General features: G+C 47.0%; 2 protein-coding genes and 1 long non-coding RNA gene across 15 annotated transcripts in view; 2 read left to right on the forward strand and 1 right to left on the reverse strand.

Moving 5' to 3' along the window:
* Positions 1-2,478, forward strand: part of Cds1 (CDP-diacylglycerol synthase 1) — a 58,766-nt gene extending 56,288 nt beyond the window's left edge. For 2 of the 3 annotated variants that reach the window (XM_006535263.3, XM_006535264.2), the window contains one exon: positions 54-2,478. In XM_006535263.3, coding sequence (XP_006535326.1) covers positions 54-183 — 130 coding nt within the window. In that variant the 3' untranslated portion in view covers positions 184-2,478. The remainder of the gene's footprint in view (positions 1-53) is intronic. The other variant, NM_173370.3, reaches the window with a different exon arrangement.
* Positions 2,479-4,802: 2,324 nt separating this feature from the next.
* Gm20548 lies at positions 4,803-23,173 on the forward strand. Its single transcript, XR_001785074.2, has 3 exons — positions 4,803-5,412; positions 20,371-20,693; positions 22,504-23,173. It is a non-coding gene; the product is annotated as a predicted gene 20548 (long non-coding RNA).
* Wdfy3 (WD repeat and FYVE domain containing 3) overlaps positions 11,573-23,362 on the reverse strand; it is a 239,263-nt gene continuing 227,473 nt past the window's right edge. For 7 of the 11 annotated variants that reach the window (XM_006535222.4, XM_030254820.1, XM_030254821.1 and 4 more), the window contains 3 exons: positions 23,168-23,279; positions 22,637-22,834; positions 11,806-14,901 (listed from right to left, as the gene is read on the reverse strand). In XM_006535222.4, coding sequence (XP_006535285.1) covers positions 14,778-14,901; positions 22,637-22,834; positions 23,168-23,279 — 434 coding nt within the window. In that variant the 3' untranslated portion in view covers positions 11,806-14,777. Of the gene's footprint in view, positions 14,902-22,636; positions 22,835-23,167; positions 23,280-23,362 lie in introns of all 11 variants that reach the window. The other 4 variants (XM_006535220.4, NM_172882.3, XM_006535223.4 and 1 more) reach the window with 2 other exon arrangements.

The raw sequence follows: 23,362 nt of genomic DNA on the forward strand, positions 1-23,362 counted from the left end.
TGAACGGTGTGTGTGAACAGTGTGTGAACGGGTCTTCTCTGCTTCATCACCAGGGGTCCGAATCCCAGCAAAGTGCTCCAGCAGCTGTTAGTGCTTCAACCAGAACAGCAGTTAAATATCTACAGAACCCTGAAGATTCATCTCACCGAGAAAGGGATCCTGCAGCCCACCTTGAAGGTGTAGCTGCCCTTGAGGACGACGGGCTGCTGAGGAGGAGCTCACAGACCAGCTCTGACTGGAGCCGTGCACTGAGCCAGCCTGGGGCTAAAACTCAGTAGATGCAGGCTTTGCAGATACAAAGGTTTCTTTTTCTGAATTTACAATTACTGTGAATATTTAACAAACACGTGGTCTAAGGTGAGTGCAGCAGTCGCCCACCCGTGAAAGATCCTGTACTTTTCTAAAATGTATTTTCCAATGTTAAGTTCTCTGCCCTCACTGGCCAGGTTCCATGATTTAGGTAGACTTGCGTTTTAAAGAGTCAAACACTATCAACTGAGGCCCTCGTAGGGTGTTGACCTTTGCCCTGGTGCTGCCCTGGCGTAGCCATAGCTGAATGCACTGGAGGCACCTTGGGAATCGAGGTCTCGGGGTTTCCTCCTCTAATGATCTCAAGCATTTCTGAAGGGCTGAGTTAGATTAAAAAGAAAGAAAAAGAGCGATTGTCCACTTTTCTCTCTCTTCTTTTTGTTTGTTTGTTCATGGTACTGGGCTAGAACCCAGGGTCCGGTCCACACCAGGCAGGTGCCCCACTCTTGGGCTCCGCCTTGGCTGGGCCGCCTACTTTCAGAGTAGCAGTCATCTGCCAAGTGTTAACGCCCTGGTGTTAAGGAGTTTCAAAATCAGAAGCTAGAGGCTGGTGCTTAGACCACTGTTGATTTGTTGAAAAAGAAGTTATCAGAATCCATTTCTGATGCAAAAGAGACTCAGAGTGGGTCCTGCATGGCGAGCCCAGCACGAGGCTCCTCCACCAGAAATACCTCACCAGGGATGGTAGGGATGAGTGGTGTGTGGTGGTGGCTGGGGAGCCACCTGGAAAGGAGAGTTTTCCCTAAAGACCCAGCTCCAGGCCAGCCCCCTGCTGGTAATTAACCTCTGTCACCTTGCACTTCCTGAACCCAAGAATAAAAGTACAGCAGAAACAGCAGCCATGAAGCAGGAAAGCCTACAAATGCCACACCTTGCCCCTGTGCAGGTGGGGCCGGACCCTGTGAGTGGACTAGGGGATCTCCTGTTGCTGTGTGTGCTCTGCAGCCATACTTAACCAAATGTCGCGGTCACCCGCAGAGACGACCTGGAGGGGGAGAAATGGAGATGCTGCAGAGGATAGTTTGGTAATGAAAAGAGTAAATATTTTGTTTAAGTTAGAAATCACCCATATTTCCTTCCCACTGTGGATGCGCTAGGGTTCTGAGGAGGAGCCCACAGGCATCAGTAGCAGTCCTGAGAACACCATTGTTGGCCCCCAGGTGACTGGTGACCCTGCGCTGGATTCAGCCCACGCCCTCTGCATACAAGCCAGGGGAGCGCTGTCACCTTAGGAGATCCCCTCTCAGTGGCTGATGTCAGTGTCCCCTGCTTTTGTGTGTCCCCCCGCCCCGCCCCAGATGTTGACCATAAATGAGTTGCAGGCACAAAAGAAATGGAGGGAAGCCTTGTGGTAGGAGCATGTCCAGGAACAGGCTGTCTGCAGAGGTAAAGGATGGTTGAGGACATGGTGGCTTCTCCTTACCCACCATGCTCTCATGGCTTGCGAGGCAGAATTATGGAAGCATTACTTAATACACGTATTAAAAATCAATATTCTAAACACAAAGGATGAAACTAGGACTATCTGGGGTTACAATAAAAGCTCTTCTCAATTAGATCTTTTAGAGCTGGGTGTACATTATGCCATATAAAAACAAGCGAGTTCTTTAACAACAACACTCTAGTAATGAACATTTTAGCCTACTTTTTATAGCGTGTACATTAAAGTGGACTATAGCAAACAACCACCGTGAGAGCGACTGTGACCAGCGTTCCATTTGCACTGGAACAGGCGTCATCCAGTGGAGTGAAGTGGTGGATGAGTGGCAACCAGGAAGGCCCTCCACAGCAGAGATCCATCGATGGAAAATCGACCTTTGAACTGCTGTCTGACCTGGTAGCTTTTGGGATGGTGATGTCTGAGAACCAGGGCGCTCTCCCTAGTCTTCCTTGTGGATTCACACAGACAGTTGCTGTCCGAGATTAAAGGCTGCCCCCACTTTTGTCCCTTTGCACTTTGAACAGAGGTCATGGCGACACCTGGTCTGATGAGAAGAAAGGTCGAGACAGTGTGGATATACTGTACGGGGTGAGAGTTTATTATATGTGTCTATCAGCCCTCAGCGCTGTGGATATATATACTGTAGAGCTTATGATATGTGTCAATCAGTCCTCTGAATCTTTTTACTGAAACTGGGATAGAAAAATAAAGATCCAATGGTATTTTGACTTTGCGCTGCTGTTTTCTAATCGGAGAAAAAGCATTCTGTAAGCACTGGGCTTCTAGACAGCTCCTCGCCCCACAGTGTCACCTTACCTCCTCCTAAGGTGAGCTTCACTGTCCCTTGCTGCTCACACACGAGGGAACTCTGATTGGTGTCCAATGTGGAGTAGCTGGTCAGTCCGCAGGCTGATGCTGCTGAGCTGAAAACCAGCGGCTGCTTCGGCTGTGGTGCTCTGGTGGCATTACGTGCACAGTGGGTCCTTCTGGACACAACAACACTGCAATTCACAGTTCTCTGCCCCACTCAGACAGACACGAGGAGACACCTCACAGCGGGGGTGGACAGAGTGGAGACATGCAAACCCCAGGTTCATGGGAGACGGGGCACCACCTGAACACCTTTGAGAATCCCCTTCAGTTCAGGGTCTATGTATTTGGAAGCCCATGAAACTGCTGCAAAGAAAACAGGGTCCAGACAATTCAAACCAATAGCCATTCTGACAGCCTGGTGTCTTCATGTATAGATATGGTGAGCTTTGTGGAATCCGCACAGCGTGGGTCATTTAGTCAAGCACATCTTTTGATAATAAGTGTTCTCCAAAAAGGAGCAGGGAGAACCCTTGCAGTTTCCTAACATGTACAAAGGGCACAGAGAAAATCCCTGAGATGCTCAAGCTATCCCCATCAGCAGGGGAAAGGAAAGCCACTCTGGAAGAACAGAACTCCAAATCGCTCTCCTTCCAAGCCCACAGAGTCTGCTGGGGCCTTTCTGTGAACTCCAGCCTCCTTCCTGCTGGGTCCAACTGGAGCTTAGTGGGTTTGGATGGTTTTCTGTTCACGATCATGTGACTTTTAACCTTCAGTTGGGATCTAAAAGAGTGCTAAGTTTAGGGAATATTCTTGAAAAAAAAAACCTGTAAACATTTTTCATTAGTTTGGTAAGGTAAGATGGACATACTTCATTGGTAAGGATGTCTTTTTTCCCACCAGACACTTTGTTGAGATGTAATTTACATGCCAGCCTGGGCATGATAACGCATGTCTGTCAGGCCAGCGCTAGTGAGGACAGAAGCAGGATCGTCAAGGCCAAGGTCAGCCTCAGCTGTGCGTGACTTCCAGACCAGCCTGGGTCTCATGAGAACTTGCCTCAGAACAGAGCAGCAGTGGTAATCTATCAAAAGTCACTCAAACCAATGATGGTTGGAAGCCATTTCCATGTTCTCACCAAACGTCCCTGGTGCCCACCCATTTGTGGTTACTCCCTGTTTGGATGCCCAAATATGGTCAGTCCCTGAGCTGGTGCTTAACCTGCATCAGTCTGCCTTTGTGGGAGTTCTGCGCTAATGGAATCATGGGTATGCGGATTTCTGCATCAGGCACAGTATTTTTATATGCATTGCTACTTTTTATGAATATTGGATTTGGACAGCCCACTTACCAGCTGATAGTCACTTGCATTCCTTCCAGCTTGGGGCTTTTATGAAAAATGTTCCTGTAAGACTTTCTAGAAAGAAATGCCTGTGGACACGCCCTCGGTTCCCTTTCATAGATTGCAAGGGGGTGGAATTGCTGGCTTGTGTGGTAAGTTCATGTTTGAACCTCAGCCGGTCGTTTTCCGCAGCTTCCCGCAGTCCCTTCAGCTCCTGAGGAACAGCAAGGCAGCTTTGTTCTCCTGGTCTGAGGAGGCCATTGTTCTCTTGAAGTCAGAGCAGCTGATCTCACAGGGGAGCCTTCTAAGTTTGGACAGATCAGCACCTCCTCCTGGAAGTAGGGAGGGCTCGGGAGGCAGGCAGCCTTCTTGCCGAGGTGGTAGCTGCTTGCCCCCAACTGATGTGACAGGCAAGGCTAAGATAAGCTGAGGCTGCTCTGTCTGAAGGCCCAGTATCTGTGGCAAATCCCAGGCGGCTGTCTTCTGTGTGGTATCCAGTGGGCGGCCTCTGTGGTGTATAGAGTCAGCAGGGTGAGAGCTGCTTCAATGGCTGATGCACTAGAGAACATATAGACTTTGAAAGCAGCACATCTGGAATGGGTTACCATGGGCTAGCGAGTGACTGTGGCATCAGTTGTACCCGCCTTTGTTATGGGTGAGAGACAAGCAACTGAGGGCCGCTGACTGTGCAGGAAGAACTTGCTTCCATACGGGAGGGATTTACAAAGAAAATCACAAAGATGCTGTCCTCCGTGAGCCTCTTAAGTGGCAAAAAAAAAAAAAAAAAAAAAAAAAAAAAAAGCCTAAAACAACAACAACAAAACAAACAAAAAACAAGAAAAAAAAACCCACAAAAATACCCTGGGGTTGGGGGAGATAGGTTGGGGCTGGGGGAGTGAGGCAAAGAGTACAAATTAGGTCTATGTTAAAATTTGCCATCACAAAACTTGGAATTTAAAGAATCAGAGAGTGGAAGGGGAAATGATAAGAAGATATCCCTGAGGCCCAACCTTTACTACACAGGAAGGGGAACTCTGGTTCAGCGTACTGATGGGGTGGTCTTCATAAAGACTTGTTAGAACTGTGATACAAGAGACTCTGCCTCTGAACAAGGTTGAATTAGAAAAAATGGAAAACTTAACTGTTTCAAAAAGTTATCACTATGTCCTTGATAAATCGTGTCACCTTTTTGTCAGCTAGACACAAGCTGGAGTCACCTGGGAAGAGGGACGCTCCAGGCATGTCAATAGAGCATCTTCCTGATAAATGACTGACTTGGGCGGGTCTAGCTCTGAGTGGGCGGGGCCATCCTTGGGCCGGTGATAATGGTGTAAGAAGGCAGGCTGAGGGCTGGGAGCCGGCTGAGCTGTGAAGGGCTAGGCTCACAGCCAGAAAAGACAAGAAAGGCTGAGCGAGCCAGTAAGCCGCATTCCCTCGTGGGCTTCTGCTTCAGTTCTTGCCTCAGGCTCCTGCCCTGACTCCTGCGATGATGGACTGTGTGGTACACTGTGTAAGTCTGTAGCCTTTCCCTCCCCGGCTTTGCCTTTGGCAATGGTGTTTTATATCGCATCGGTAGAGAGCAAACTAAGAGACAGCAGGAGAACTGACAGGGAAGGAAAAGTCGAGGACAAGCGCTCCGTGCCCTTCTGACGTCAGAGATAGCTAAGTCCACATTCTGCCCAGAGAGAGGATTTCCTAGACAGCACTAGGAAACCCCACTTTGACAGCTCTGGCTTTTGTTTTTGGAGTCTCCCTCTCCATGGAGGGGGGCAGGGAAAGAAGGAACAAGTCCTAGTCCAAATGTGTTGACCCTAGCTGAAGACTAGAATCTAGCACGCCCAGGAACAACCAGCCAAACCAAAAACCATGACAGGAAGCCTAGACCAAAGAGACTTGGTGGAAGTTCCAGGCATGTGATCATTGAAGTAGGTGTTCTAGCTTCCAGACGGCCAAGGCAAGAGCCTTCCTTATACAGACCACTGAGGGCCCCATTTCCCACAGTGTGGAGCATTTGTAGGCACAGAACAAGAGAATTCCTGCCTGCTGTGGTGGTCATGCCTGTAACCGCAGCACCCTGGAGGCAGAGGCATGATTGGGGAGTTGAAGCCAGCTGGGGCATTGTAGGGAGACCATGTAAAGGGAAAGGAAAGAAAACCAAATCCATTTTCTTTGGGCATATACTACTGAGAATATTCATTTCTACCACTCCTTTGCTGGGTAGTTCTATATCAGCCTGACACAAACTAGAGTCGTCTGAGAGGAGGGAAGCTCAATTAAGAAAACGCTTCGTGAAGACCAGGATGTAGGCAAGCCTGGGAGACATTTTCTTCATTAGTGATTGATGGGGGCGGGCCGCGGGCCCCGCCCATTGTGGGTGGGGCCGTTCCTGGGCAGGTGGTCCTGGGTTAGGTAAGAAAGCAGGCTGAACAAGCCCTGGGGAGCAAGGCAGGAAGCGGCATCCTCTATGACCTGTGTTATCAGCTCCTGCCTCCAGGTCTCTGAACAGCCTGAGTTGCTGCCATGACGTCTTTCCGTGGACTGTGTTCACCACCGCCCTAAACCCTTAGTTTCTGAAGGGTAGATATTTTTTCACTAAATGTATGTGAAACAACATTTGACTGAAATGACACGTTAGTGATCAGATAGCTAAGTCCACACTCTGCCCTCAAAAACCTTCCGGGTCAGCTGGGGAGACATGTCAGAGGATGCTGTCTACTCAGGAAGGGCTAAAGCTAGGGGTGAGGGAAGAAGAGGGGAACAGGGAAGGCCCAAGTAGGGCCAGAGGCTCTGGTACATTCTGTAGCTGTTGGGACAGCTTGTCGGGGTCACCTACTTTTTTTTTTTTTAAGCAGATACCTCTTTAGACTAGAAAGCATCCTGTCCCTAGGTCAGAGATGTGTTGTCATAGAAACTTGGAAGCAGCAGAGTGTAGAGAGTTGGGATTGTGCTGTTCCCTGTGAAGAAAGCCCACTGAATCCCTCTCTGCTCAGGGCACAGGAAAGAGGGACCACACAGCTAACATGAGCCAGTTATACAACAGACCTCTACTCAGCACTGAGGGATGTAGTCTGGATATATGTGTACCGTGGATGGCCAGTCACAAATACATGTAAACACAAGGAGAGAGAGGAAGGGGGAAGGGGAAATGGGAGGGGGAGGGGGAGGGGAGGGGGAGGGGAGGGGGGAGAAACAGATAGTTAAAAGTTTTGTGTATTTGAGACCCTCTCAAGTCTATAGCCCAGGTTGTCCTGTTATTCTGTGGTCCAGATTGGCCCCACACTGGTCATGTTCCTGCCTCAGCTTCCTGAATGCTATGGTTCCAGGTGTAGCCACCATGCCTACTCATGGCCAGGGTATCTCAAATTTATTCATATCACTTACTCTGGCACCTATACTGTGGGATCTGCAAACAGGCAGAATGGGTAAGGCACACGCCAGGCCCGAGGACGGGGCAAGGAGGGCTGCTAGGGTTCTCCACGGCTACCCTGCATCAGGTGCAGACAAGTGGAGGTGATTGCCTGCTGGCCAGGGGTGGCCTGGGAATGGAGGTTAGAGGCAGGATTTGGGAACTTTCTTTTCTGGCTCTGGGCAAAGCCACTGTGGCCTGGACATGCTGCTCCAGGGGCCCTCCGTCCAGGACTAAGGGGCCTTGAAGGTTTAGAACCAAATGTCTGTGAGTTTTACACAGATGTTCAGGCATGGGGTGTGGACCCACAGAGACTCAAATGCAACACCACATGCTTTAAGATTTCTGCCAAAACTGCATTCAAGCCGAAGCGAGGGTGCTTAAGCATGCTCTGGTAGGGCACAGTGCCAGGCCTTGCCACAGCTGACCATGGGATCCCACCATGTGCCAGCACAAAGCGGGACAGTGAGGAGTTGTGTGGGGATAGTAGTATGGCCTGGCCAACTGCTGGGACCACAGGACATTCACTGTAGCCAGGAGTGCTGGCACTGTGACTGCAGGGGTGTGTGTGGGTGGGTGTGGGGGGTGTGGGGGAGGGGGTTGTCTTCATTTAGTCTCTCATTGAATGATCATCCAAGACCTGAAGCATCGAGGAAGAAGAGCTGGCTTGGGGCAGGCAGAAGGCTCTGTTAGGAACAAAGGGCAGCCATGGAATGGCGAGTTGGCAATAGAGAAGCCGGTCAGGGTTTTAACTGGCAAAGTACCCCAACTTGGCATTGCTGCAGCTGCTGGGAGGGGAGCGAAAAGCACCCATGGCACCCAGGTCTGAGACTCACACTGTTCTCAAACTGTGAGTCTCAGCAAGTGGACAGTGAGTGGAAGAGCCACTCCAAGACAGAGGGAGTCCACACAAGACTAAAGACAAGCAGGGAAGGAAGCACGTAGTCAGAGAGGGAAGGACCCCAGGGAACACATGGCAAGGCTTTGTGTTGTGACGTTTAAATAGTACAAATTCCACGGAGGGTCAAAACCAGAAATACGAGGTCCGCAGAGCCAAGTCACACTGGAAGAGAATCATACTTCAATGACTTCTAACAGTGGGACATGGAGTGGATGCTGGAAACTTAAGCAGAGGCAGCTATTTAAAGGGGAGGCTCTGAGGCTAGAAAGTTCTAAAAGAGGGTTGCTGTCTTACTTCCTGGTGGCCCAGCAGAATGTGCATCATGAACACAGGGATTGCTCTGCTAGAAGGAAAAGCAGCATCCTGTGTGTGTGGATTTGAATTTGAACTAGGAGCACGTCTGGTGACCTGGTAGACTCGAGCAGCTGAGCCAGACATTATGAAGTGACTGTAGGCGTCCAGTCTCAGTGACTATAGGTGTCCAGTCTCGGACTGCTTAGGCTGCACTTTGCTCCCATGGTGCTTTCCAGACGCAGTTTGCAAAGGAGTGGTTGCCTGTTGTGGGCAAAACCGTGCATGCGTGCGTGGTGGGCATTTCATTTTAATACCAGGGGTGTGTGTGCTCTGTCGCTGCACTGGGTTCTCAGCCAGGAGCAGCACGTTCAAGTCCCAGCATCCCCTTGAAGTCCTTAGTAGTGTTCCAGGGAAAGCCACACACAAACTGTTTTTATTGGACCGGCTCTGCCCTCTGCCCTGGGGCACAGCTTGCAGTTTTGCTTTGCCCCTGAGCAGGAAAGCACGATAGATGCACATAGGGGTTGAAGTTCTAATGTTTTATATCTTTATATGGCTGCCTGTGATTCTGCACAGATGATAGTACAGTAACGTTCAAGGTTTATTTTCACTGCAGTCGTCGAAAAGGATTCTGGGAAAGGCCAGGTGAGAGCTCTGAGTGTAGGCTGTAGATGAGAGGCAGGAACACGGTTTCCTCTGAAGCGAGGGAGGCTGTGGGCTTGACTGCCAAGGGCCCTTCACTCGGCTAGTCCTGCTGCATCGTTCACCAGGTGGATGACCGGCTCCCTACTGATTTGCTTCTAGGTTTCTTGTTTCAGTATACCATTTCCTGTTAATTTCCATTTTTTTTTTCTTTTGAGAAAGGGTTTCTCTGTGTAGCCCTGGCTGTCCTGGAACTCACTTTGTAGACCAGGCTGGCCTCGAACTCAGAAATCCGCCTGCCTCTGCCTCCCAAGTGCTGGGATTGGGATTAATGTGTGGAGGTCACACGTCAGCACTGCTTTTGCTCTTTAACACCCAAACTTTGTAACACTTCTGAGGGGCAGGTGTCCTAATACATTTTCATGTTAGAAATTCAAATATGAAGACGTTAAGTCACGCCCTCAAGTAATAGAATGGGAAATAGCTCTTGGCCTGACCAGTCCATTATACTTGTGATAGCTGCGTGCAGTTTTAGTTTTATATGATCAAATTTTAGTCTTGATGTGATTTTTAAGTACTCCTTAGATAGCCCAACACTTCCAAAGTGTGCTATTCTTATTGCTTCAAACTGTAGAGGGGAATTCCTATAATGTGTACCTGCCAATGTCCTTCCTGTCCAAAGTGATGGGGTGTGGTCTTAACATTTGGAAGGTGTCATGGGAGGCGGGGGGGAGGGGCAGAGAATGAGCTGCAGTCTGATTAGCAACCGAACAGGATTGTATGCGTGCCACCACAGCATGGGCAGGCACCAAGCGTTTCCTGCACCTTTTCCTTGGATAAGTGGGTCTCAAGTCTTCACCCTCTGAGTTCCAAAACCTTTTTAGTGGGTTTCAGGAAGCCAGCTCTCAATACTAAAGTCGGATTTGAACTGGAATTGTAGTAGCATGGACCACTAGTGTGTGTGTGTCTCTTCATCACCAGGTGCTGGCAAGACGAAACCAGTGCCAATGTCCGCTTTGCTCAAAAACAGCCCTGGTCGGACAGTGAGAAGGGCTGTGCATTCAGTTTTGATTCTCAGGAATGACACGTGACGAGGAGTCACACACAAGCACCCAGCCACCCTGAACAAACTCTTGGGATTGGGCTCTGTGTGACCAGCCATGTTTTCTTGGAGAACACACTCTCGTGGTGATCAAACACAAGCCTGCTACTTCAAAGACAACAGTGGACACTACTGATTGCTAGTGACAAAATTTTAGGTTTGAGGGAAAAAAATTAGAATTTGGGGAAAGTAAGTTATCTAATGCCACAGAAGGCAGAATTTCCTACGGTTGCTGCTGACATCTCACATATGATATATGTAAGATATATGATACATGAGACGTGTCACCTTTGGGGACGTCACATGATGGGTGGGGTATGTGAGCACCTGGAAGATGCCCAGATTTTGTGGTAGCGGTGCATCGCTCCCTACAGCACTGGCACTGGCGCTTCTGTAGAACACGAGGCTTTATGATTATGGAAAAGGAAAAGACACAAGACGGACAGACAGACAGACACACACACAGAAACCTCGGAAGAAGTTTAACACTGTGCTTACTTGAAAAGGTTATCACAACATCCATGTTAGCCAGGATGTTCACTTGTTCAACTGAAACAGAACAGACAGAAGGCGGTGGCAGACCCAGGAGCCCATCTGTCCACTCGTAAGCTAGACTCTAAAACAATTCTGGGTCAGTGAGCCAACTCAGTGGGAAGAAGGCATTTGCCACCAAACCTGACAACCTGGGCTTGATCCCCGGCATCCACATGGTGGAAGGAGAGAATCTATTTCCAAAAGTTTTCCCTCTGACCTCCATGTACACACACACACACACACACACACACACGCATATGGGTGTGTACACACATATACATTCATGCATGTTCACACAATGTGCACACTCACACAGACAGACACACACACGCATATGGGTATGCACATACATATACATTCATGCATGTTCACACAATGTGCACACTCACACACACAGGCACTCATGAGCACACTTGCTTTTCACAACAATGAATAGAGAACAATGCTCAGGAAAAAAAAAAAGCCAAATCATGCAAAAAGGTCTGGATAGGCTAGTTCAAATGTGAACGCCATGTCCCCCAGACTACTGGCCTTCCCTTTCTGCCCCCGCCCCTGCCAACAGTCAGCAGCCTGGGAGCCCAGCATGGTTGGGAAGTTCAGGATATAGAGATCCTGGTTCATAAGGAGCAAACTGGGGCTTGAACTATGACCCTAGCAGCCAATTTCTGCAGTTTTAAGTAGAGACGAAAGAGATGCGCACAACCAGGGAAACATTACATAAGTACAGAGGAGAAGCAGACTCAGTCTTGGTTTTCTTTTCTAAAGAACTTAAATTTAAAAACAACTTAAAATTATTTTGTGGTAAATAGTAGGTATTTATTTGAAATGAAAAAAATACTTAAGTACCTGGACTATTGCATTTACCATGGATTGTTAACTGTCTACCTTTTTGCATCAGACAGAGATACAATGAACACTCAGAATCACAGATTGCACACTAGATAGGAATTCTTCAGGCCGTTTACATAACCACCAGAGAAACAGATCTCGGATTTTGCAATATAGTACAAAAGTCCACAATCAATCCAGTCTTAGCCAGTATCTTCAATTTACTTCTGTTGCTGTACAAATAATTGGCCATTACTAGGGCTTACAAGTTAATAACAGGACAAAAATATACATGGCACTGACACAAAAAGTCAGCTGTGTTAATGATCATGCAACAAGTAACCAAACTTGCTGAAATGAAAAATACTTCCTAAAAACAGCGTCAACCGCGTAAATAGTTTATACACAGTCTGTTTACCAAAACAAAATGTATTTAAATGATACAAAGCAAAAATAAGTTTCTACCACCTTTATACATAAGAAAGTGCAAAATAACTTATCTAGATTTGTTTTGCTATTCTCCAGAGGGCTGGCTGCTACGGGCAGCTACTTCTCGTCTTCAAAAGCGTGACATCACACTTGCACGCTACACACGAGTGTGTCGAGTACGTGGATGAGCAGTGGGTGGAGGGGCGAGGGGTGAACAGAGGGTCAGGCTGGAGCCCTGTGAGGTACTTAGAAAAAGAATGCAGGCCGCAGGAGGTATATACATAGTGTATATTGGTAAGGAGAATGGCACGAACACGGAGGGCCAGCCAGCCAGATGAGCAATGAAGCCAAGGGATGTGAGCCCAGTGCCCAGTGCGAGTGTCTCTGTGATTTCTGCAGAAGGGAAAAGAAAACAAAAACCAAAACCTGATGGAAAGAAGACAGTTGCCCACAGCACCAGCTGCCAGAGGAAATGCCATAGTGAGCGAGGGTTTGCTTTCCATCTACTAGTTATGGGCTGGAAAGTTTAAGAGCGTTCATCCCACAGCATGTCAGGTTAGACAGACAGTGGAGCAAGCTTCAAGTGGCTACACACACATTCCTCTATTCAAGTCTTGAACACCTCTGCCATTGGGTATGGGGAAATGAGGGTCGTGGGCCACAGGAGGGCGCTGCTTTCCAAAAGTGTAAAGTAACACTGTTGCAAAGCGTCCAGAGGCAGCAGGGCCGCTCCCTACTGTGCAAAAGCAGTTTCTGCAATGGAGGGACACCGGCATCCTTCTAAAGAAACAATCAGGGGTGGGCAACACTGAAAGGAAGGAAAGCAAAGCAAAGCTCTTCAGGTGAGAAGCGTTAATGCTGACAATCCTTTTATTCACGTGTGTATTTGAGCGTTTAAAAATGGAAGTGTTGGGTTCGATTTTGATATGTATCACAGACTGGAGGCTGAAACCTAGAAAGGAAGGTTGAAATTTAGGAAGCATAAGGCACTAAAGCAGCCTTCACGGTTTCTCCTGGAGACCTGCTTATCAGGGAGAACAAGTTTGTTCCGAAGCTGCTTTCAGCCCGTAGGGTACAAGGTCACTGTTGTACCACATGCCTGTTTCTGGACACATGTGCATATATGTGCATTTTAGTGCATAAGTGTGCCTGTCACCAGGGCTAAAGATGGAGAGCTGGGGAAGCCAAAGCCACTGTCCTTTGCGTGAAATCTCCCTCCATGAGGGTGTCAAGGCCTGTCCTTTCTTTCTTGGGCCATTAGTGACCCCATGTTGTTCATCAAATCACAGGGCTTTTAGAATTGTTCATAGTATTAGTGCTAAGTATCTGAAAATGTTAAAATCTAGATTAATTGTTTTGATTTCATATATATATATATATTTATATTTATGTACATAACACACATTTTTAAAAAATCCCACCAAAGCCATTTTTCTATAAACTTCTCTTAGCCCGACAGCTTTCCTCCTCTTGAATGTGTGTGTTCTGTATCCAACTAGTAGAACAAATTAAATAACTAAATATTAAAATACTGTAATTATATTCATAGCAAAACCAAAAAAATAGACATTGATACAGTATAAATCTCACTGTTTTCAGGTAGATGGCATTAAATGGTAAAGGTTCATTTTAAGCACTTCTGACATGATCCAGTTTTACAAGGTTTAAATGTTAATTCTGTACACCCCCCTTTTTTTTTTTTAAATAAGCTGTAGTAGAACACACGTGTCCCCAAAGACACATACTTATGTTCTATGCAGAGAAGCTAATTTGGGGTAACATGCAAATATATTTCCATTAACTGAGGCGGAGCTGTGTCCCGCCTGACATCTATCGATGTGTGACCCCTATCTGTGCTGCTGAGGTGCTGGGTCCGCACAGCGCACAGGTCACTGAAGGGGGCTGCCACAGAACTGCAACACTGTAGCTGTAGGTATACAGCCTCAGACTGGTGCTGTCACAGAACTGCAACACTGTAGCGGTACACAGCCTCAGACCATTGGCTATTTACACGTTACCTTAGGAGCAGACCTCTTCTCCCACGCTGGCCCCTAAAGCAGGGCTACATCGTTTTGGTTACTAGCCTATTTTAAGTGGAGACACTGTGGGCAACTTGAAAGAAATGATATCAGGCACACAGGCTTGGTCTGAACAAGAAAAAAAAATAGTACAGATAATGTCTTTGAGGATTAAAAAAAAAAAACCCAACCCATATTTATAATTGCGAGACGTTAGACAGACCTTAGATGGTTCATTGAGTTAGTGGCTTAGTTTGAAGTCTCATGTTACAGGCAATTAGGTCCTTATTTAGAAAAAAAAAGGCCTTTATACCTATTTACAATATACACAGCTCCTTGTAAAGAAGTCAGATTTACAACCATTTTCTAGAAGCCTTTTTTTAAGTTTTTGTTAATTTTTCCAAATAAGGATGAATAGCTCTATAAAAATGAGATGCAAGAAAGACAGTTGGGGAGCACGGGGTTTGTTCTTGGAGACAGCTACACTAGGGGAGACTCAGGTCTGAGATGCTCCTGGGAGCCACTTCCTCTTGTGCTGTTCACTGCACAGTACCCGTGCCGGTCACTGGCCTCGGAAGCCGTGATCCAATGATTCCTTTACACTCAGCACTTCCAACACTCAGTGAAGAGCCGTGTAAACGGAGACTGCTTCAGTGCCTCTGGAGTCCCGGCAGGATGTGAAGAGCCTCCTAGGCTGTGGTCTCTCGCCAGTCCCTCCATCTCAGCAGTTCCGAGGTCCATCTTCTGCCCCCCTCTCATGCTGCAAGCTATAGTAACAGTTCTGACAGACACGCACTGGGGACGAGATTTTCAGGCGCTTGATTTCTGACTGAAACCGACTGCACCTAAGGAAGAGGGAACATAAATTAGTTCCAGGCCATCCCCGCGAGGCACCCTGAGTGCTGTGAAGCTGGACTGGAGAGCGGGCAAGTTTGCTGGCAGAGGGCACCATGCTGGAACCGCCAGCCCCCAAGGCCAGGCCGGTTGGCACTCATGCTGCTGACCCAAGATGCTGCATTAACAGCAGATGATGTTACAAAGATGCCAGGGGCCATTTCTTTGGCAGACATTAGAAACACAGAGTACAAACTGAGGGCTCTCTGAGAACAGTTGTGAGGCTGAGAAGCAGCTGTGGCGGCCGCCCTGAGCATCAGCAGCTTTTTACTGACTTAGGAATCACTGCTCTGGACCAGTGAGACGGTCGGGTTAGGGTTTGGGGAGGAGGGCAGCTTGGTGCTAAGTCAAGTTGACTGACTGCTGCAGGTTGTCACACACATGTGCCCTTGCTCTCTCCCAGCTTCTGGGCCTACAGCTGTGGCAAGTGAGCCTCATCAGAGAGCTAACTTTCCCCCTTTTGGTCAGAAGACTCGGTGGTGCTCATCTTACTCCAACATCCACTTAGATTTGTTGCCTTGTTTTAATTTGTTTCCTCCTTGGGAACTGCTCACTTTGTTGCTATCAATACATTGTATATATTTATTAATGGCATTTGGAGATATTTCTATACAAGTGTACAGCATGCTCTGATCTTAACCACTCATCTCTGGCTTTGGCCCCTTCCCCAGCACCTTAACTAATACCTAGTCATCATGGTTCAACTTGCAGGTCGGGCCCACATATTTTCTTAGTTTCAATTCAGGGAGGGCCAAGACCGTGTGCCATCTGTATACAGTCTGTACAGCCCATCCACTTAGCACAAGTGTTTCTCAGTTTCATTCTTTTGTTCATTTAAAGGCCAACTAATACTGTAGGTGTGTGTAGATGACTGAACCTTGCATCATTCTTGTAGTATGTTTTATTTAGTGTGTGTCCGTGTGCGTCTGTTGTCGATAGTCCTGGGGCTAATTATATTTGATGCTAATTCCGTTCTCCAGTGAGTGGCTGCGAACAAGGAATGAGTCAGCACTCAGGTGACTTCCTGTAAACCTGCTTCCCACCTTAATTTGTAAAATAAAGGAGAGCTGATGATTGGGCAGATAAAAGGGAAGGTGGAGAGAGAGAAGAAGGAGAAAATGGAAGAGGGAGAGGATGCAGAGGAGGAGGAAGAAGAAGAAAAGCGGAACAGAAGCACAAGGCCTGGAGAAACCACAAGTCCTAAGGGGTCTCATAGATGTGGAAGATGGTAGTGTAGCGGTAGATCTGCCCAATCTAGGCGCACAGCATGTATTCATATTGAGTTGTATTTTCATTGCTGGGGCATATTTGGGTTGGAGATTTAATGAAACAAAATGGTGCCCAATGTATTGATTTGAATTCAACTAACCTGAGATAAAAGTTCAGAACTAGATAGGGAATATTATTCACTGACTCCAAGTAGAGAGAGCAGTGATAATTGCCTGCTGCAAACAGGTAGAAGTCTGTGGCTCCGGGTAGAGAGCACAACAAATAGATGGTATAAATGTGGCTCCTGGTAGAGAGCACAACAGATGGATGGTATAACGGGGATGGTTGCTCTAGGCAGAGAGCTTAACAATTAAAAACTATCTGCTTCCTATAGGCAGATATTAGTGGAAGTTTGAATTAATTGTTTTAAAGATGGTATAAAGATATATTGCTCTAATAAGTCTTACAGGAGACTCATATTCTGTCTAACGTGGGCTCCATGGGAATTTTGGGTTTAAATCCTGGTTTAACAAGCTGCCTCTTATAAGCAGGTATAAAGGAAAGGAAAGAGGAAAGGAAAGGGGAAATTAGGAAAGGAAAATAGAAGTTTGAATCAAGTGTGGATGGTATAATAAAGTCTGCAGGAGACTCATTCTGTCTAACGTGGGCTCCACAGGAATTTTGGGTTAATATCCTGACATGACAAATTAGAAAGGCCTAAATAGGCAAACATGTGTGCGATTTTGAGTATTGTGGTGGTTGTTCCTCTGGGAACAGGAACCAGGTTTTCCTGGTTACCGGCTGAAGGATATGCTGATTTGGGGAAAAGGTTTTGTCTTTGTGTTTTTGGAAAAGGTGACTAAGGTATTTACACCTTCCAGAGTTCTATGGATCAGACTTGATAGAGGGAGACCCCCTGAGAACTAGATTCCAGAGAATCAAACAAAAAGGTTATCTTGATACTAAAATTTTGTTTTGAGATTTATATATTACAGAATATAAAGCTTGGTAGATTTCATTGTCAGACATGCTGAACTGACCTGCCTGAACTCCTGCTGTCTTGGTTTTTTTCATCCATATCCAGTCAGGGCACAGACATCAGAGATTAATAAAATCATTGGTGTGGCCTTCTTAAGACCAACTCCTCCATTTTCCTACCCTTCCCTCTCCCTTCAAAATATCTCAACGCCCATATTCAGCTTGAAGTAGTTATGAAGAGTCATCATCCCAGTTCCCTAGGCTTTGGGGCTGGGGGTGGTTATTATAAGTTGTCTTTGATACTAAACATTTTATTATTTTATTTTTCTGTTTTTTTTTGAGACAGGGTTTCTCTATATAGCCCTGGCTATCCTGGAACTCACTCTGTAGACCAGGCTGGCCTCGAACTCTGAAATCCGCCTGCCTCTGCCTCCCAAGTGCTGGGATTAAAGGTGTACGTCACTGTGCCCGGCTGATACTAAAAATTTAAAGTACAAGGCTTGGAACCAGTCCTTCTATTGCTGTTGTTATAAACAGATCTGAGATGTTTAAGCCTGTGAGTTAAGGGCCAAATAGGAAGTTCATGGCTCTGAGTTTATTGCTAGGGAGTTTTCAGTTATTTTAATCAGAAATGGCTGAGAGTAGGTAACAGAGAACAGTCTAGATTACGTCACATAGATAGTTGGTTTTTAAAAATGTCAGAAGTCCACAGAACGTGATGTTTAATGTTATTCACTTGTTGTTGAGACTAGTCTGCTCCTGACAGTTTTCCCTGTCTTGGATTCAAAGAGGAAACTGAGCATCTGTGAGTTACTCCAGTTGTGGCAAAACAGCCACTAGGCAAGAATTGCCTCATTTCATCTACAGACATAATACTGTCCAAAGAAAGGACATAATTACAGATTAGGACAGGTTGATTCTGCCAAGACAGGGTAGGCTAGTCTTTAATATTCCTGTTTCTCTAAGTCTGTCAGATGACCCTGGCCAGTAGGCTGAAGACTGATGTCCAACGTGTTGAAGTAAGGGACTGTCCAAGTGACCAGCTGTCGCTATAAATTGGCTATGTTTTGGAAGTTGTGTTAGGCTTCCTATATATTTTCAGTTAAAATCAGTCGTTCTTGGATTTCTGATGGGGTTGAAAAACTACATAGTCTCTTGGCCAACCCAGGCTTTTTCCTTTGAGAGGATGGTTTTCAGATGGCATTCAATCTAAAGCCAAGACATAGGTGCAGAACTATAGTCTTTTAAGTAAGGATAGACAACAAAGGTTCTTTTTAATTAAGAAAGACGATGGTCTGGGTGTTAGGTCTCTTGTACTTTATAAATTACAAAATAGTAATATTTATGTTCAATTATATCTGAGATAAAAAAGTCTTTTAATTGGACAGAAAGGGGGAAATGTTGTGGATATCCCTGGGGCTAATTAATTTATATTTGATGTTAATTCCGTTCTCCTGTGAGTGGCTGAACGAGTCAGCACTCAGGTGATTTCCAGTAAACCTGCTTCCCACCTTAATTTGTAAAATAAAGGAGAGCTGATGATTGGGCAGATAAAGGGAAGGTGGAGTGGAAGGTGGGGGAGAAGAGGAGGAGGAGGAGGAGGAGGAGGAGGAAGAAAAACAGAGCAGACGCACATGTCCTGGAGAAACTGCAAGTTCTAAGGGTCTCATAGATGTGGAAGATGGTAGTGTAGCGGCAGATCTGCCCAATCTAGGTGCACAGCATGTATTCATATTAACTGAGTTGTTTTCATTGCCGGGGCATATTTGGGTTGGAGATTTACTGCAACATGTGTCCGTGTATGTGTGTGTGTGTGCATGTAGCATATGTGGAAGTCGGAGGACACAACTTCTGGGAGTTTGTTCCCATCTTCCATCATGTGGGTGCCTAGATAAAACTCAGGCCATGGGGTTCATCTCCAGTCATTTTTTAAATAAGCAGTATCTGTTAACCTCTCGCTCACTGCTGGACACCCAAGGCTGACTCTACGTCTTGGTGCCTGTGACCAATGCTACAATGAACAAGGCTATGCAGGATGGATGGTTTGTTTTTTTGTTATTTCCCCATATGCTGCCTGACTTCATTTTTTTGGCCAAATACCCAAGGATAGCTGGGCCGCATGGCAGTTTTGGTTTTAGTTTCCATATGCGCTGCACTACTTCATATCCCTTGGCAGCATGCAAGCGCCTCTTGTCCTCCCTCTTCTTAGGAGTGTTTGCTATTGCTGGAGATAGCTAGTCAGACTAGGGCCAGACTGACTCCCTGTTGGTTTGATCTGTATTTCCCTGCTGCCCACTGATGCTGAAAACTACTTTATGTACGTATTGATTATCTATGAGGTACCAGACTACCTAGCCAACATTTAACCTAAATTGCTTAGCTTCTGTTGTGTTTTTAGTTGTTTTATTCTGGATGGGAGCCCTGCCTATCTAGATGAAAGGCCATGAACGGTGAGGACTAGCGGTGGGTGGCCACCACTTCCCTTTCTGTAGACGGTGCTCAGCCCAGCCCTGTTCTGAAAGAACCTTTTAGTCTGAGGCGATCTCAGGTGTCGTGTTTTGCTTTTCCTCCTTTGGAATATGATCTAGAAAACTACCTAAATTGGGTTGTTGGGTTTTTTTGTTTTTTTGGTTTTAAAAGAAAAGGTTTCTCGGGGTAGCCCTGACTGTCCTTGAACTCAGAGATCTCCCTGTCTCTGCCTCCCAAGTGCTGGGATCAAAGGAGTGCACCACCATTGCCAGGCTTAAGCCAATATCTTAAAGTGTCTCTCCTATGCTTTCCTTTGGTACAGTCAGAGCGAGGTCTTGATGCATTTGAGTTTACTTCCTTGCAGGGTAATAGAGATCAAGTGTTAATCTCGGATGTGGTTACCCGGGTTTCCAGACCCAGTGTTGAAAAGGCCGTGTTGTTCCCTTCGATATTTTGAACTACTCATCGGCGAGGTGCAGTGCACAGGCTTACCCGAGCCTCTGCACACTGCCCACTGCCTGTCTCTACCTGCGCCAGGATGCTGCAGCTGTCGTAGCTTTTGACTTCTTTGTTCCCACATTAATTTTAGAACTGCTTTGCAAAGTTCTGTGAAGAATGTCACTGGTGTTTTGAAGGGGGACCGCAATGCCTCTGTAGCTTACTTAGTCCTGGGAGTGCAGGCATCTTAACAATATTAACTCTTCTCATTTGTGCCCGAGAGAGGCATTCTGACCTGTTTCTGTCCTCTTCCGCTTCATTCTCAGGTGCGTGTGCACACGTGGGAAGCACATTCCCCAAGCTGTCTCCTCGGCCAGCCTGGACTCCCCAGGATGTCTGCTCCAAGTACGAATGTGTAGGTGAGCATCATTTTATGGTGACTGCTGTCATCTGCTCTGGGACACTTGCGATGGTCACCTTGGAGCTATGCTTTGGGGGCAGTGTCGCCTCACATTGGAGTTTCCTTCTCTTCATGTTTACGCTGAGATCTGCACATCCCATGGAGCTACACTGGTTCTCAGTATCAGCCTGACACAAAAGTCACCTTGGAAAAGTCTCAACTGAACGGCTGCCTCCATCCAGTTGACTGGTGAGCAACCGAGTGCTTAAGAGGGTCGCTGGGCTGGTTATGGGGGATTTTGTGCAAAGGCTCAGGAGTGAGGCAGTTCTCAGCAGCGGAGGGCAGGAAGGCTGTGGGCCAGGTTCCACTTCCTGCATAGCTTTCCTCTGGGCCACCACTGCGCAGTCACTGCTCCCAACAACCTTTACTCATATATGAGAACAATGGATGACTCAAGGATTTACCTATACTTAATATTTGGAAAACACTCCCAAGAGCAGCTACGTGGCAGTGCTGAGCTCCACCTGCAGCTACAGGGTCAGAGCACACTGCCACGTAACAGGACCTCCTGCCCCAACCTCACACAAGTCCCAATCATCAGAAAGGCCTTCCTTCTAATTCATCCTGCAGTCCACTCCAGAATAAATAGTAATTACCACCCCCTGAACCTTTCTCCAGCTATCCTTCTCTATACTTGATGTCATTCTGTCCTTGCATCAGCTCTCAAGGAAAGCTGTCTTTATCCATCTTTTAGCCACAGAGAACAAGCTCAGAGGGCTTCAGTCCCTTACCTGAGGTGACAATGAACATTTGGTCAGAGTCAGTGGAAAGGCCACCTCCTCACCAGAAACCATACATTGCTTATGAAACCCCAGAACCTGCTTTAGAAGATGATTGTACAGGAGTTTTCTGTGAAGCGTTTAGACAGAGGCACTGCGGGTGTGCCAGAATGTGGATCTCTTCTGTGTGTGCCAGGCAAGAAGGCACCAGGCGAGGAGGCCTGCTGTGTAATCAGGGAATGGCAAGCTCATGTGCTTCCTGGGTCAAGAGAGACTCCTGCCTTACATACAGCCCAATGCAGACTCCAAAGAGTTTAAAAAGTAAAACTTGCAGACTTTAAAAGAAAATTAAGTTTCCTGACACCAAAATCCTAATACATGTGCACACACACACATATCGAAAATATAGTAAGTGCAACCATACCGATTAGAACCTTTCTACTAGACAGCACAAATGCAAAATTAAATACAAGCCACAGACTTGCAGGAAATATGTGCACAATGCAGGGAAAGATCAGAGTCCAGGGTACAGAGAGAACTCAAGGAGAGAGACTGCAAAGGGGGAGAAAAAAAGGCAAGAGACAAACCTACAAGGAAAATGGGGAGTTTCCCAAGAGCATCTGAAAAGATCCCAGTGGCCCCAGCATTGAGGTTAAACCAACTAGGCACATTTCCTTAGCCATTAGACTGGCAAAAGGGAAACAGCTCGCTTGGCAGTACCACGAAGGACTGAGGGCTTGGAAGGCTCTAAGGCACCTGCGGTAGCACAACTGCTCTAAGAGTCACAAGACACGGGCAAGATCCAGAGTTAAGTCTGTGCCCCATGGGATGTTCTACTCTGTCTCCAGGAGAGGAAATCTGGCACTTAGGCCAGAACATACTGTAGCCTTATTTATATTATTTGTAAAAGGGAAAGAAGACACCAAGAGTCCTTAGGAGCGAGCGTAAGGGACATACATTCCTAAACTGTCCGGAACATGGTTAAATCAAATATACTATAATTGTTATTTGTGAATGGATTTAAAACAATGGGAATACAACTTTACAGGAAAGGGCAAACAGTGCGCAGTGTAAAGCTGAGAAACACTGTGTGCTGAGGGGTGTACAGACTTACAGACAATTCAGGTGCAATCAGGGAAGGTGGGGAGGGAAGGCAGGCTTGTGTGCAGGGTGGCCACACACACATATCCTGTGTGCCTCTAGAACAGTTCTGGCGGATGCACGTGCATGTTGTTGGGCTGGCAGCCACTGCTGGTGACTGTTTCTGTGCTCTCTCTCAGAGAGGGAGAGTTCATGATTGCAGAAAAGGGAAGAGCAGAAGGGACAATGGGTCTACACAAACTCCCACCCCACGGAGGACACAGCCTTGCAAACCAGCACCCGTGCAGAACACAGCACACCCAGGAAACTCACTTCTGACAGAAGAGCTGCCCACAGTTCCTGCAATGGTGCCTCCGCTCTGTGAGGGAGAAGCGTACGGAGCATCCCGAGCAGCTGTCGCCGCCTTCATCCTTCACCCAGTGGTCAGCGGCAGAACGGCCAGGCTGGTCACTCACAGACCAGCTGAACACTCGGCCTCGACTGTCACCCACGAGGATCCTGCTGTGATCCCTGTGCAAAACATGAGAAAGCCTCTGGTCCAGGGCTCGGGGTGTTCAGAAGGAGCCCCATTCCCTCCAAGGATGTTAAAGGAGAAAAAATTAAAACTGAACCTGAATTTTTCCCCCCATTTCAATTTCCTTTGGCTCAATACTGTGTGAAGTGCACCGATAACACCTTGGTTTATTTGTTGAGAATTAAAATCTACACAGTGGCAAGTTTCAGCCCAAAAGTACCAGACCAGCTATGATAACATGTGCCTCAAGGACCCGGTTAAAACATGGGTCCCTAGCCATGCCAAATGACCCAGAAAGGGAGATGGGCTGGAAAAAGCCTGGCTCTTACTTGGATACACCCAACGCGGTGACCTCGGCTGGGTGCGTGTTGTCCTTTCGATCAAAGGCTGTGTGCATAGTCAGTTTGCTTCTGAATACCAGCTGCCGCTCCCACCGGTACCCTGAAACAGAGACGTGTAAGACCCAGACAAACCAAACCTAGGGAGTTACATGAATCAAGGAAGATTTGGGACTGTGGTTTCTT

Source organism: Mus musculus, chromosome 5 (assembly GCF_000001635.26).
Source record: "Mus musculus strain C57BL/6J chromosome 5, GRCm38.p6 C57BL/6J".
Taxonomy (NCBI): Eukaryota; Metazoa; Chordata; class Mammalia; order Rodentia; family Muridae; genus Mus; species Mus musculus.